The sequence below is a fragment of the Sphaeramia orbicularis genome, chromosome 17, assembly GCF_902148855.1.
Source record: "Sphaeramia orbicularis chromosome 17, fSphaOr1.1, whole genome shotgun sequence".
NCBI classification, from domain to species: domain Eukaryota; kingdom Metazoa; phylum Chordata; class Actinopteri; order Kurtiformes; family Apogonidae; genus Sphaeramia; species Sphaeramia orbicularis.
The window spans coordinates 5,465,404-5,478,862 of NC_043973.1; the positions used below are offsets into that span (position 1 = coordinate 5,465,404).

General features: G+C 39.4%; 1 protein-coding gene across 1 annotated transcript in view; it reads left to right on the forward strand.

Annotated features, from left to right (window-relative positions):
- Positions 1-5,368: 5,368 nt before the first annotated feature.
- The window catches only part of xkr4 (XK related 4), a 37,256-nt gene continuing 29,165 nt past the window's right edge, over positions 5,369-13,459 (forward strand). The window contains exon 1 of the mRNA XM_030159540.1: positions 5,369-6,786. Coding sequence (XP_030015400.1) covers positions 6,089-6,786 — 698 coding nt within the window. The 5' untranslated portion in view covers positions 5,369-6,088. The remainder of the gene's footprint in view (positions 6,787-13,459) is intronic.

Below are 13,459 nucleotides of genomic sequence, written 5' to 3' on the forward strand. Positions count from 1 at the left end.
TCTATTTCTATATTTGGATCTGTTGTGTTGTGCTCCTTTATTTCAAAAGTGCCCAGTTCCATTTGTTTGTGGTAGAGGATTCTCTGTTGTTCATCCATATCACTGTTGTTCCTTCGTGCAGTCTGTGGGTTAGGTGTGTTGTTCAGGGTAGATGTTACCTTGATTGTTGGGATCAGTACTTATCCAGTCCTTTGATATTCCTCATCATCAACACTCTTGCTTCCCCTGGAGTTCCATTCAGCTTGATGTATATTTTACAGTTTGTTACCCAGGTGTGTTGAATCTTGCGTTGTTTTTTGAGATATCTTGCCTTTTTAGCGATGTCGGCATTCCTTCAGGTCAAGTGATCGTTCATGTAAACATCTGTCCCTTTTAGTTAGTCTCCCTATATCCGAGAATGGTGTGCTAATGCATATTCCTATTGTATTGAGCCATACAATACAAAGCGTCTTGTCATCTTTTTAGACATTCTCTACAGGGATCTCATCCCTGAACAAGAGAGGGATCAGATTTGAGATGACTTGCCAATGTGATAGTTTGGGACAATGTCAGTTTCCATCACTCCAACATCATCAGCCAATGGTTTGCGTCTCACAACAGGATGCTGATGGAGTTCCTCTCACCCTATTCCCCATTCCTTAACCCCATTTAGGAATTTTTCTCAGCATGAAGGTGGAAAGTATGTGATCGCCAGCCACATACACAGTTGACCCTTGGCTGCCATGGATACAGCGTGTGATGACATCACAGCAGATGCCTGCAGAAGCTGGATAAGACACTCTAAAAGATTCTTTCCACACTGCATCATAAAAGAAGATATTCATTGTGATGTGGATGAGAATTTGTGGCCCAACAGACAGGAGCATCAGGAGGTGTAGGAAGACTGCACTGTAATTCCTACAGCACTGCATGTACAGTTTTCCTTAAGGAGACTGTCCTATGTTCACATTTCTACTTTTGTTTTTTTCTTTGTGCTATGCAGTGCTGTCTTTTTCTTTCTGTATCACAATTACATGGTCTGTCAACAAATTACGGTAAGAGCGTAAATGTGAATCTTGTCCAGTGTCTTGCAATCAATCTCCCACATACACTAAGGTGTAACTTACAATTTGCAATAATTGTCATCAAAACTTTAGCCATAGTTTACATCAGAACATCCCTCCAGAGTACACTGTTATACTAACAACATGACTAATTGGACTGTCTTGTCTGTACACAATGACATAAGGACTTGTCATTCTGATGGCACCGACATGTTCATTGACACAGATTTACTTTAGAGAGATGAACTAAGGATTTTGAGCAAGAAACTGGCTTTTGCAGGTAATCCATGGTGTATTGCTATTTGTTTGAATTGTTTTGAGAAATGCACTTACTGTTTTGCAAATGTCAAGGATGATTCGAGAAATGTACCAAAGCAACTGAGAAAAACTGTAAAATATACAATTTAGAAAATACACAATATTGAGCTTTGGGAAAACTCCAGCTATGTATGGAATAAATACATGGTGTTTTAGGGAATAGTACATTTGTTAACATTGTGAGTGTGTGTTTTATTAATAATCCACTGTAGATATCCTCATTGTTTCAGTGTTAGTTTACTATAATTATATTCCTAACTTCTGTCCTCAGTGTATGTCACTGTCCCACTGTAGACTATCTGTATATGTATACAAAGGTTTCCAGTATCATTCTCTAAATTGCTATACCAACAAAAATCTGTGACTTATTTAACTGCAGGAGATTTCAAATCTTCAGAAAGTGCTAATTGAAGAAAACTTGACTTTCTCATGTTGGACTAGGATAGCCCCACATTTCATGATGAGTCTTTATTAGTATAATTCAGAAGTTGCGAGAATGACTGTAGCCTGTACTGTAGTCTACATTTAATAAAGAGACATGGTTAATTTTCAGAATAGTTGAACAGAACTGTAGTTAGGGCAAGATCTGTTGATCTGCGTTAAAGCCCAGAACACCAGCTTTGAAAAATAAAGTAACCCTTTATGAAAATAGAACTAAGAGTAGCACATTCATTGATACCCTTTTATCAGACTGTTTAGTTTATTTGGAACCTCATTAGCTACAGTAAAGCTGCAGGTGTTCTTCCTGGGATACGACATATTCAAATAACTACTTGCACATGTGCTGAGATAGACAGACAGACAGACAGACAGACAGACAGACAGACAGACAGACAGATAGATAGATAGATAGATAGATAGATAGATAGATAGATAGATAGATAGATAGATAGATAGATAGATAGATAGATAGATAGATAGATAGATAGATAGATAGATAGATAGATAGATACTTACTTTATTAATCCCGAGGGAAATTCAAGTATTCAGCAGCTTTGCACAAGGAGACAAAAAATAGACAGACCAAAACAGGTGAGTTAGTTACTACGTTGACATTAAGGTTAGTATATATACTCTAAAAAAACTTGCTAAAAAACTTCCTGTACAATACTGTAAACAAAGACTTCTGATTGTATTTACACATTTCAGGGCACAGTGATTTAAAGTGAAACAGTGATATAAAGTGTAACAGTGATTTAATCTCCATTAGTCTTATGGCATTGTTTTCTACAATCATGGTGTAAATAGCCTCCTCCTGTTCAGGTGTGAAAAGGGGCCCTCTGCCACCCCTGTGAAGTTGTCTTGCAGTCCTATGTGGAAAAAATGTAATAGTAACGCAAAACACAAAACTGAGTAAGATAAAATGTCATTGTATAAAGTATACTTGCTGCATATTGTAAAATGCAAGTGGAATACTGTAATATTGTATGAAGCATTAGAGAAAGTATACAGTATTACAGTACAGTGCCTATTGTTAGATTACATACCTGTTCTGTCGACCAAAAGTTTGAATGATTGAGGACACAGCTGTTCTCCCAACTTTTGGCTGCACCCTTCGACCAGCCTCTGCCATTGTAAACCCATGGTTGAGAACATGGTCTACAAGTGAGGCTCTTATCTCATCAGGAATGCGCATATGTTGTCGGTCTCTTCTGCGTCTTTCTTTGTTTTGCCTCCCAACTCTTCCGCCACACAGCCTCACTCCTCTCCCTCTTCTTCTTCTCTCTGGCTGTTGACCCCGTCCAGTCCCTTTTCCTTCCATTGTCAGACATTGTAACATTGTGTTGTGCTCCCGCTATATATATATCTATATATACTTGCCATTTCATAGCTCATGACATGCACCTTTGAGCTATTTCAGAAAACTGGTTGATCATCGGTTGATCTAATGCTTCACACATTTCCCTTCATTAGAGAAAGTCAAGATTCACCTGGGAGCACTTTACTAATTCAGTACAGATTTAGAAAAAAAGTCTAATGGAAATGTATAGAAATATGCTTGACATGACAACTTGTTCAACCATTTTGCATGTAAAGACTTATGCGATAAACTAATGCCTAAATGTGGTGGGGGGTGAGACTATTCAACAGAGACCCATTATAATACATTTTGATCAACACGACATAAGCAATTGATAATGTAGGAAACAGCAGAAAATTGTGCATAACCATTTACATGGATGTACCAAAGCACTTGCAACTTATTCAAAGAAATGAGAAACTGCTTTTTTGACGCGCACAAGTGACTCAGTGATGTGAAAACTGAACAACTAGTTTTGAGAATTTCAGTTCCGATCTGAGAAATGTACCAAAGCAACTGAAAAAAACTGTAAATCGGTGAACACTAAAACACAGTGTCTGGTACATCCAGGACTGCATCCCAAGAGAGCAAGGTTGTTTATGTTATCAGGTGTCATGAAGAATGTACAGACCTCTGTACAGGAGAAACCAAAAAGTCTCTGCACTGACACATGTCCTAATCTAAGCAAATAAAGTCCTTGCAACAAGGAGCGATCTACAAACATTTACAGCTAATTTACCACAAATTTCATGTTCATGATGTATGTATCCTGGACAGTGTCGGGAGTGTGATTTTAACAGCTGTTGATCATGTAACTTTTTTGTGTTTTATTTATTGCTAGTTTTGCCACATTTTAAAACTGATTATGTTGTTTGGCTGAAGACTGAAATGTGTCGCTGACCTCTGACAATTTTTTAGTACAGTGATTTTTGTTAGAACCAGTGACACAAGACTTGGACCCAAATGCACAACCAACAGACAGGAATAAAGTTAAAGAGTGTTTATTAAACACGGACAAAATTAACAGTTCACAAAAAGGTTTCGTTAAGGAGTCTTCGCAGGTCAGACTGTGTGAATTCGTCACGGCGTCCGAGACCAGCAAGGGAAACTCTCTGCCCGGGTCGGGAGCACACGAGGGTAACCCGACTAGGAGGAAACAGAGGAGAGTCAGGGGACAGACCAGGTCATACACAGAGGATCCAGAAAACAGGCAACGGTACATGGGGATAAAGCAAAGCACTAACCGTGAGTCCAGGCAAAAAGTCGAAAACCAGTGAGGCAGAATCAGGCAGAGGTACAGGAAGGGATAAGGCAGGCTCAGAAGTCGAGGAACAAACCGGGTCAGGAACGAACAGACAGGCAGACGAACAGGTTCAGAGAATCGCTGGTAAGTATACACAACACAAGGAAGGAATACGAACTGGCACAGGACAGGGGAAAACACAGGGCTTAAATACACAGAAGGGAGGGAAGACAATGAGACACAGGTGGAACAAATCAGGGCGGAGACAGGTAATCAACACAGGTGAAACAATCAGGGAGAGGAAGCAAAGACACCAGACATGACACAAGAGGAGGATTAACAAAATAAAACAGGAAATGACACACAAGACAGACAAAACATACAAGAGTCCAGTACTGATATGACAGATTTTAATACAATTTTCCTATTTATCCTATTGATACTTATAATATAAAATTTAAATGATGACATGGTTTTGTCATTATTGCTTTATTGTCCATCCCCCTGTTCTCAACGAATTCAAGGTATCCCACTACTTTTGTTCATGTAGTTCATGTGTATTTTTGACATGTTACAGTTGTTCCTGAGAGGGTTGTAATAATGCAGTGACTGGATTTAATTTCATATTATTATTATTTCATATAACCACCTAAATATGTTATTTCAGTAGCTGACACACTGAAGTTTATAAGAAAGTGAATTGTCTATTCGAGTGTAAATGTTTTTTTTAAGTGTTTGAGAAAATTGTGTGAAGTGTTACAACTGTCCCTGTTCTCCCCTAGTGCGCATGAGAAATACATAGCAATAATATAAAGCAGAGGACTGAATAATTATGCAGAAGATATGAAAAGTAGAAGATATGAAAAGTAGTGCAGAAGATATGAAAAGTAGTTACACACACAAAACAAGTTCCTGCAGGAGCTGCTCAGTGGCAAACAGCTGGGACTGTCCATGGTGCTGAAAACCAGTTTAGAATAAAAAGAATATGGTCCTACAGTACGGCCTCCTCATATGACAGCCAAACGGTGAACTAAATGTGTTTGCGCTTGCTGGGGTTTACATCGAAAGTCGGCGGTGTAAAAGAGGGTAAACATGATGGAAACGAGGAGAAGAGAGATGGACGGAACCAGAGGAAAAGGCAGCGCGGGTACGCGCGCGCGCATGAGAGAGAGAGAGAGAGAGAGAGAGAGAGAGAACGAAAGAGAGAAGGAGAGAGAGAGAGGATGATGTCATAGTTTTTAGTCTTTGCCATGGAAGAAGCAGACAGCTGCAGCGCTCATTTGCCTCTCTTCATCTATATGTGTAGACCCGGCATCAGGATTCATTCATTGAGGGCAAAGAGTGAAACACAACAGAACCACAATCCGTTGAGGCAGGTTGACGGCAGGTGGAAGAACCCAAACGGAAACCCCCGCGTCCGTGGATCATCATCCGAAACTGAATAAGGACGTGATGTGGAGCGAAATATAGCTAGGTGAAAACACCGGGCAGCGATCGCTCCTCTTTCTATCGTTCTTCTGTATTATGAGCAGGCAACAGTATAGAGAAACTAGTCCTGCCCAAAACGGAGGAGGAGTAGTAGGAGAGACGACCAGAAGGGTGTCGACGGAGAGAGAAAGGCGTAGCGGAGAAGAGGAGGGGAGGAACGGAGGTGAAATCCACTAATATTACAAGCTTCTAATAATGGCGGCTAAATCAGATGGGGTCCTGAAGATGAAGAAAAGCGATGTGGCCTTCACTCCCCTACAGAACTCGGAGCACTCCGGCTCGGTGCAGGGGCTCCACCCGGGCGGCCAGCCGGACTCTGCACTCGGCACCGTGGACGGGGACTTCGCGAACGGGGAGTCGCGATGCTGCGGCGGTGGAGGCTCAGACTCGATGTGCCTTCGCCTTGGGAGGGAGCAGCAGAAATACACGGTGTGGGACTGCCTTTGGATCGTAGCCGCAGTGGCCGTGTATCTGGCCGATGTGGGCACCGACGTGTGGCTGTCGGTTGACTACTACCTCCGCCGCGATTACTGGTGGTTCGGCCTTACGTTGTTCTTCGTGGTATTGGGCTCGTTTTCAGTCCAACTCTTTAGCTTCAGATGGTTCGTCCACGACTTCAGCATCGAAAACGGGGCCGAATCTGCGGCCGATTGCTCTCACCTGGACGGGAACAAGCTGCTGAGCGGTTCGGCTTCACATGGCGACGTTACCGCTCAACACCACCCAGCCACACCGCAGAGACAGGCGTCGACCGCCAGCAAGAACACCACGACCAACAGTACCGCGAGCACCGCGGTAGGAGGCAGAAGGAAAAAACGATCGGCCTATTACTCCTTCTGCGTCTGGTTCGCCCAGTCCCTCATCCACATCCTCCAGCTGGGCCAGATATGGAGGTAGGATGAAGGCCTTGGGATGGTATATAAAGCTATATGTGCTTTCCATATTTATGCACGTGACTGTAAAAGAATGAATGAATGAATGAATGAATGAATTGGTTTTTTTTGTCAGTAGCTGGTAGTTGGCACTGTGGTGGTTTCTGGATCATGACATCTCTTATGGCTAACAGCCATCTTCTGCCAACTACAGGACAGGCATACACTGTATTGTGGGAGACTGTTAAGACATTTGATTTTGTATCTTCACCATCAGAGATGATATAAATATGAGAAAAGCTTCTTTACAGTCTGCATCTTAAACACAGCGACCCTAGTCTGTTGGTCACACTAGATTCCAAGATGTGAATGCTGCTTCTGCTGTTTATCATTATTTGAGGCATATAACCTCTTGTATTCAACAGTGAAATAATGGTAGGCTAGAATGAAGAAAGTACAGATCAGTGTATTTATTCACAAACAAGTAAAATACCAATGACAGTGTGACTGGGACACCCTGATAAGCTCTCTAGACTTTGGAAAAAGGGGTCCACACACCAAGCAAATAACATTAAAAGTAACACATCAAGATTTGATGATCCTACAGAATTACAGAACTACAGAAAAGTACCATTTTAAAATAAACCAAAAACTTACACCCCCAGTAAAGAGAAATTTAACCAAAAGACATGATGCAAAAACAATGGGAAAATTGTATAGGATTAAAGAGAGACTCAGAGTGAGTAGAAAATTATTATATAACAAAGACATAAAACCTAACTGAGAGAGTGGTAAAGAACTTTATTGAGAATAGGTCGGACTATAGTGAGAATATTTGCACTGAGCTGTTTCCAAAGTAAATCTTTAAACTTTAAACCTCAATGTACATTTTTTCTTTGTTTATGGTGTTTAAAGTAGCAACTTTGTTTTCTTTCTGGCCTCAGGTGAAACATGGTACAGCCAGCAGAAGCAGTCATGTTTCATGTCTGCTATAGAAATGATAAAAACAAAAACAAAAGTCTCCCACCATACAGCTCCATGAGAGTGTGCAATGGTGCTTTGAGCTAAATGCTAATACATGCTAGGACATACAGCAGAATATACATGGCTGACATTGACAGTGTTAACATTCAGTGTTGACAGAAGCAAAACTCGAATTAAATTGGACCAGAGGCTTGAAAACTTTGAATATTTGGGTAAAAATAGTACACAAGTCATAATTAAGTATGTTGTATAAAAGTGTAAATGTGAAATTTCAAAAATTGTATCTCTGAGCACGAGGAAACTGTACAGGCAGAAGACAGTATTTCTTCTTCAGAAACCTAATAGTAGTCATCAGGTCTAAAAGATCAATTGACACAATAATGTTACTGCTGTTAAAAGATAACAGTAATGTCATACATGGACAGTGATTGCTGTTGCTTTACAGAAGGAAGGTCCTGCGTTCAAACCCAGCACAGGCCATCATGGGCCCTCCTGTTTAGTTTGCATGTTCTCCCTGTATCTAGAGACATGAATCTGAATATGTTAATTCTAAACTGTCCTTAAGTGTGAATGTATGTCAGCCCTGTGGTGAACTGGCAACCTGTCCAGGTTGTACTTCACCTTTGCCCAATGGCAGCTGTGATAGGCTCCAGCCCCCCATGTGACCATACAGTGCATTAAGCCGTTTCAGAAAATGAATGAGTAATGCTATACAATGGGAAGGACATATGTAAATTATGAAATAACATATTAGCATTATTTTCACATGGTTTAGCCTACTGCTGGTGTGTGTGTGTGTGTGTGTGTGTGTATATATCTATATATATATATCTATATCTATATCTATCTATCTATACACACACACATATATATATATATATATATATATATATATATATATATATACATATACATATATATATATATATATAGAGAGAGAGACATATATATTTGACAATTAATCATCAACTCAAAGGTCAATACTGTGACAACCTTATGAGAAGAATTTTCATATCAGTCAATATCAGTTTTTATTACAATATTTCTTTTATTAAAGGTTCATTTTTGAGTCTGAGTGAAATCCTTTAATGACAATTATCACAATATGTTATATCAATAATTACAGCTGCTCTGAGGATATTCACCATATTATGTAACAATTATTGTGATATTCTATATAATTATATAATGATAATTATCATTTTCTCATCCAAGCCTGAAATAGCCATCTAAGGATTAGAGTAGATGGCTCTTCAAAAATGAGTGATTTATTTGAACACATGCTTCAAAGGAAGTAAATTCAGACTTAACAAAGACTTTCACAAACAATGAAACTACGAATGAGCTAAGACAAAGGGAAACAAAAGACCTGACTGCTAAACTAAAAAAAAAAAAAAAAAAAATTACTTTACAAAACTATACAGGGTGTGTCACCAGCCAATAAACCCAGTGTGTTTAACAGTGAAATGACTATGTGCAGTGTATAGGGTTCTCAATTTAACTAATCCCACCTTCAACCAACTCAATAGTAAAGAAGTTAATCTGAATTAAGAAAAATGAAATTACAGGCCTCATCAGAAGTCTTTACAAAAGAGACAAGAAATTTGCAAACATCTGTGTTTTGTTTTTTTGTTTTTTTACATTCATTTAGTTTATTGGCCTTTAGTGATGTGGACAAATCATGAATTCATTTATTTGTTTTGTTCATCCATGTTCCTATCACATCACCCATACAGATATATCAGCAGAGAAGTGTGACTTACTACCATTGAATCAGCGTTCAAACAAGTAACATGCTTTATGTGTCAAATCAGACATCATGGGTAATATGATCAGCAGAAAAAGAATCAAGCTTCAAGTAGTGAACCTTTTTTTTTAATAGGTTGAGTTGACAAGGTTCATTGCTTCAGAAAGCTTCACTTTGCAATCACTAACAAACTCCATCCACGTTTCTAAGATCACATAAGACAGGTACAAAGTCTCTTACACTCCAGCAGCAGACAGCGGCTCAGGTAGTGAATGGGCAGAGAGAGTGAGCTGCTTCAAGGTGTGCAGCTTTTATAGTGAGTCCGGAGGCTGATTGGCTAGATCAGGTAGGACACAGGTGGACACACTCAAACTAATGACCTGCAGTGACTGAGAGACAAAGAGAGGAGGAATGAGAAAGCAAAAACAAAACACAACAATCCCCTCCTCTGTATATAACAAGCATGTAGTTACTAGCAAGCATAGCAAGAGGCTAACAAAGGTAATTCCATAATATAGCACACATAAGGAGATGACATGGCTCCATACCGTCATCTTCTGCCAATTCCTTCTCTTCTTTCATGTTTTTTTGAAAGTGTGCACCTGATGGCTTTGGCATTCTCTTCTTCATGTTTTGCACTTGAGAATCAGCTATTAACACATCAGTACCATCTGGAGACACACCTTAATTGGTCAAAACTAAACCAATTAATCTTGGTCTGCAGAGTTGCTTATTTTTGTTATTTAATATTGTCATAGTGAAATAATATGTGTGTGAGACCCCTAGCTGGTGGTATATTCAACATTATACAATTGTATAATACAATACAATTACAAAACCAATTGTCAGACAACAGAACTCAATCCAAACAACAAGCACTGAAATGGGTAAATATCAAAAACAAGCTAACAGTCCAAGACTAGCATATAGCATGAATAATTTTATTAAAAAAACCAGACCAATTCGACAAGGTTTGCACTGCTAAGCTAACACTTAGCAGATCCAACAGTACAAGTATTATTTCTCTACCACTAAAACTGACTAAATCAGCTGAAAAAGTGCTAAAATAAAGGTCACTTTATGATGATTACAATTTTTTTTAAAATATTGCTGTTTTCTGATCATAACTTCAGCTATCAGGTACTCCATTGTTTTTGTTACATTGTAGTGATTATGACTGGTACAAATGGGCCATGGCTTAACAGGATTAAAACAGTATTGTTTTGGTATGGGCAGCATGGTGGCATAGTGGTTAGCACTTATGCATCACAGCAAGAAGGTTCTGAGTTTGACTCTCAATCAGACCAGAACCTTTCAGTGTTGACTTTACCTGTTCTCTCCACTCCAGTTTCCCTAACCACTAAAACAGGCACATATCACAGTACTATGCGTGTGGACTTCTGGAATCAGAGCAGTGCTTTTGCCGTGATGAAATTTCCTAACTAGCTTGTACAGCTGCATTATGATTTAAAAATGGCCCAACAAATTTTCCTATGATTGTACAGCATTTAATGTGGCCATGGCCACCAGTGAAATTTGTGTAAGAACATCAACTCTTTGTATTGAGTTTACCTGGTCTCTCCAGGCTGTGTGGGTTTCTTCTTGGTCCTCCAGTTTCCCCCACCATTAAAAACAAGTACACATAGGTTAATTCTCCTATCAGAGCCCTCGACAACAGTGCTTATGAAGATCTGGAGTTGGTCTCCAAGCGCCTTCAGTGGCAGTTCACTGCTCCTAATATGTGCTATGTGATAATTCTAATTGCTAGGTACTGTGTGTGTATATTAAAATGGGTAAAATGCAGAGACTGAATTTGGACACAAGGATAATAAAGCGAGTTAAACTTTAAAATTGTAACTTAACAGAGAAGATGAAAAGATGTCTTCCCATTGTGGTTACACAGATTGCAAAAAATGTTTGCAGATATTTAAAATGACATGCCAATGCCAATACCAATCTTACTTTGTGTTTATTTAATTTTTGTTACTTACAGCCTCCCTTGACAAAGAAATCTTCATTTTATAAGTACTAGCAGCATTGTACCTGTGGTGCCATTGTACGATAGCATGAGAGGCTAAAAGCGGCCAGCATACCTCACAGCATTTGAATACAGACATAAAATTGTGCGTAGTAGGTAGTCAGGTAGTGTTTGTATTCATTTGGCGAGTTTGGTGGTGATTGGGCGTGTGAAGGTTTGTGGTGAGGTCGGACTTGGTCCGAGGTGAGCAGGGACCCGGTCCGAGGTGAGCTGGGACGCGGTCTGTGGTGAGCCGGGACCCTGTCTGTGGTGAACTCGGACCAGGTCTGTGGTGAGCTGGGACCCGGTCTGTGGTGAGCTGGGACCCGTTCCGAGGTTAGCAGGGAGCCAGTCTGTGGTGAGCTGGGACCCTGTTACCTCACCCTAGCATACCTCACAACATTTGAATACGGACATAAAAGTGTGCCTAGTAGGTAGTCAGGTAATGTTTCTATTCATTTGGTGAGTTTGGCGGCGATTGGGCCTGTGAAGGCAGAGGAAAACCCGTACAAACGTCCTCTTGTGCTGTAACATCGATTGGATGGACATCGATGGGAGGGACGCCGGGTGGACAAACACAGAACGTGCATTATATAGTAGGAGGATAAGAAATAGTTACTGTTTTAAAGTCTTTCAGCCCATCATCACATTATCTTTGCATAAACACAGATTCAAACATGCAAATTTATGAAAAAAACCCTTTCATGTAAAATAATAAAAAAATATCTGCCACTTTCACTGGTGAAAAGACATCTTATATGTCAATACTGATATTTTCCATTACCAGCAAATGTTGGCTGATACTTATGTCTGGCTGACATATTGGTGAATCGCTAGTTCCCATATTTCAGTTTAATTTACCACTTTCTTCAATGTCTTAGGTGAATATAGGGAGAGGGTCTTCCAGAAAGTAAATAACTATACAGACAGACAAACCCTGTGGCATTCCTTTGTATAGCAATATAATGTATGATCTTAGAACATTGACAAATTAAAGTATTAAAGCCTGGACTCTGAGCCTACTACTTAACAGTTTGAATTCTGATTTTAATGTGTTCTTTTTTTATCCCTTTACTGTTCAACAGCAGACAGCAGAGTCGTGGCTGAAAGAATAAAGCTAAAATTATCTTACATGGCATAAGAATACATCTCAGAACTCATTAATTTAATGGAATAAGCCATTGTTGCCGTAGTAAAGATGATGCAATATTGATTATAATACTAATTCATACAGAGGACAGGTTGTCACCTTTTGTTGGTGTGTTGTCATGTTTGTGATTGGTGACCTGGTGGTAACTGCCACTTTTGTGAACACACTCATAGCAAGAGTATCAAACCCTGAGTTGACAGAGAAAATTGATAACCCCCTTTGTGACACTGTTAACCATGACTAGGATTCTTCAACTGTGTCAGAAAGAGATCTTGTGTCTGCTGAAGTTGTATAATCATACCTCCTAGAGCCTTACTCCTGGCCATTGGCCTTTAACATTTTCCAACCAAATGTTTGTTTCTAAACACCACAATTCGTTTTGTTATTTTCTAACATTCATTGTGTTTTGTTGAGGATTTGATCCCTTTGCAACTGTAGTCTCAGTTGCCTTTCTGTACATGTGTTTTAGTGATCCTAATGTATGACAAAGAGCCATACATACAATACCTATAACTAAAAAATAGTGAACATTCACATTGATGGACAGCATTGTTCTGTAAACACTGGGTCATCTCTGGGCCTAAAATGAATACCAATCACCTGTTGGAGGATGTAAGTCATGCAGAGTACAAGTTTTAAGTCACCATGATTACCTCTTTAGTTTTATGAAGCATAAAAGGCAAAAATATAAATGCTATAAATATTGCAACACAAGATTTTGGTTATCTCAAAAGGTCAGCAAAATGATTTGAACATGAATATACGGTACATCTGAATGTGAGTTTGAATAAATATC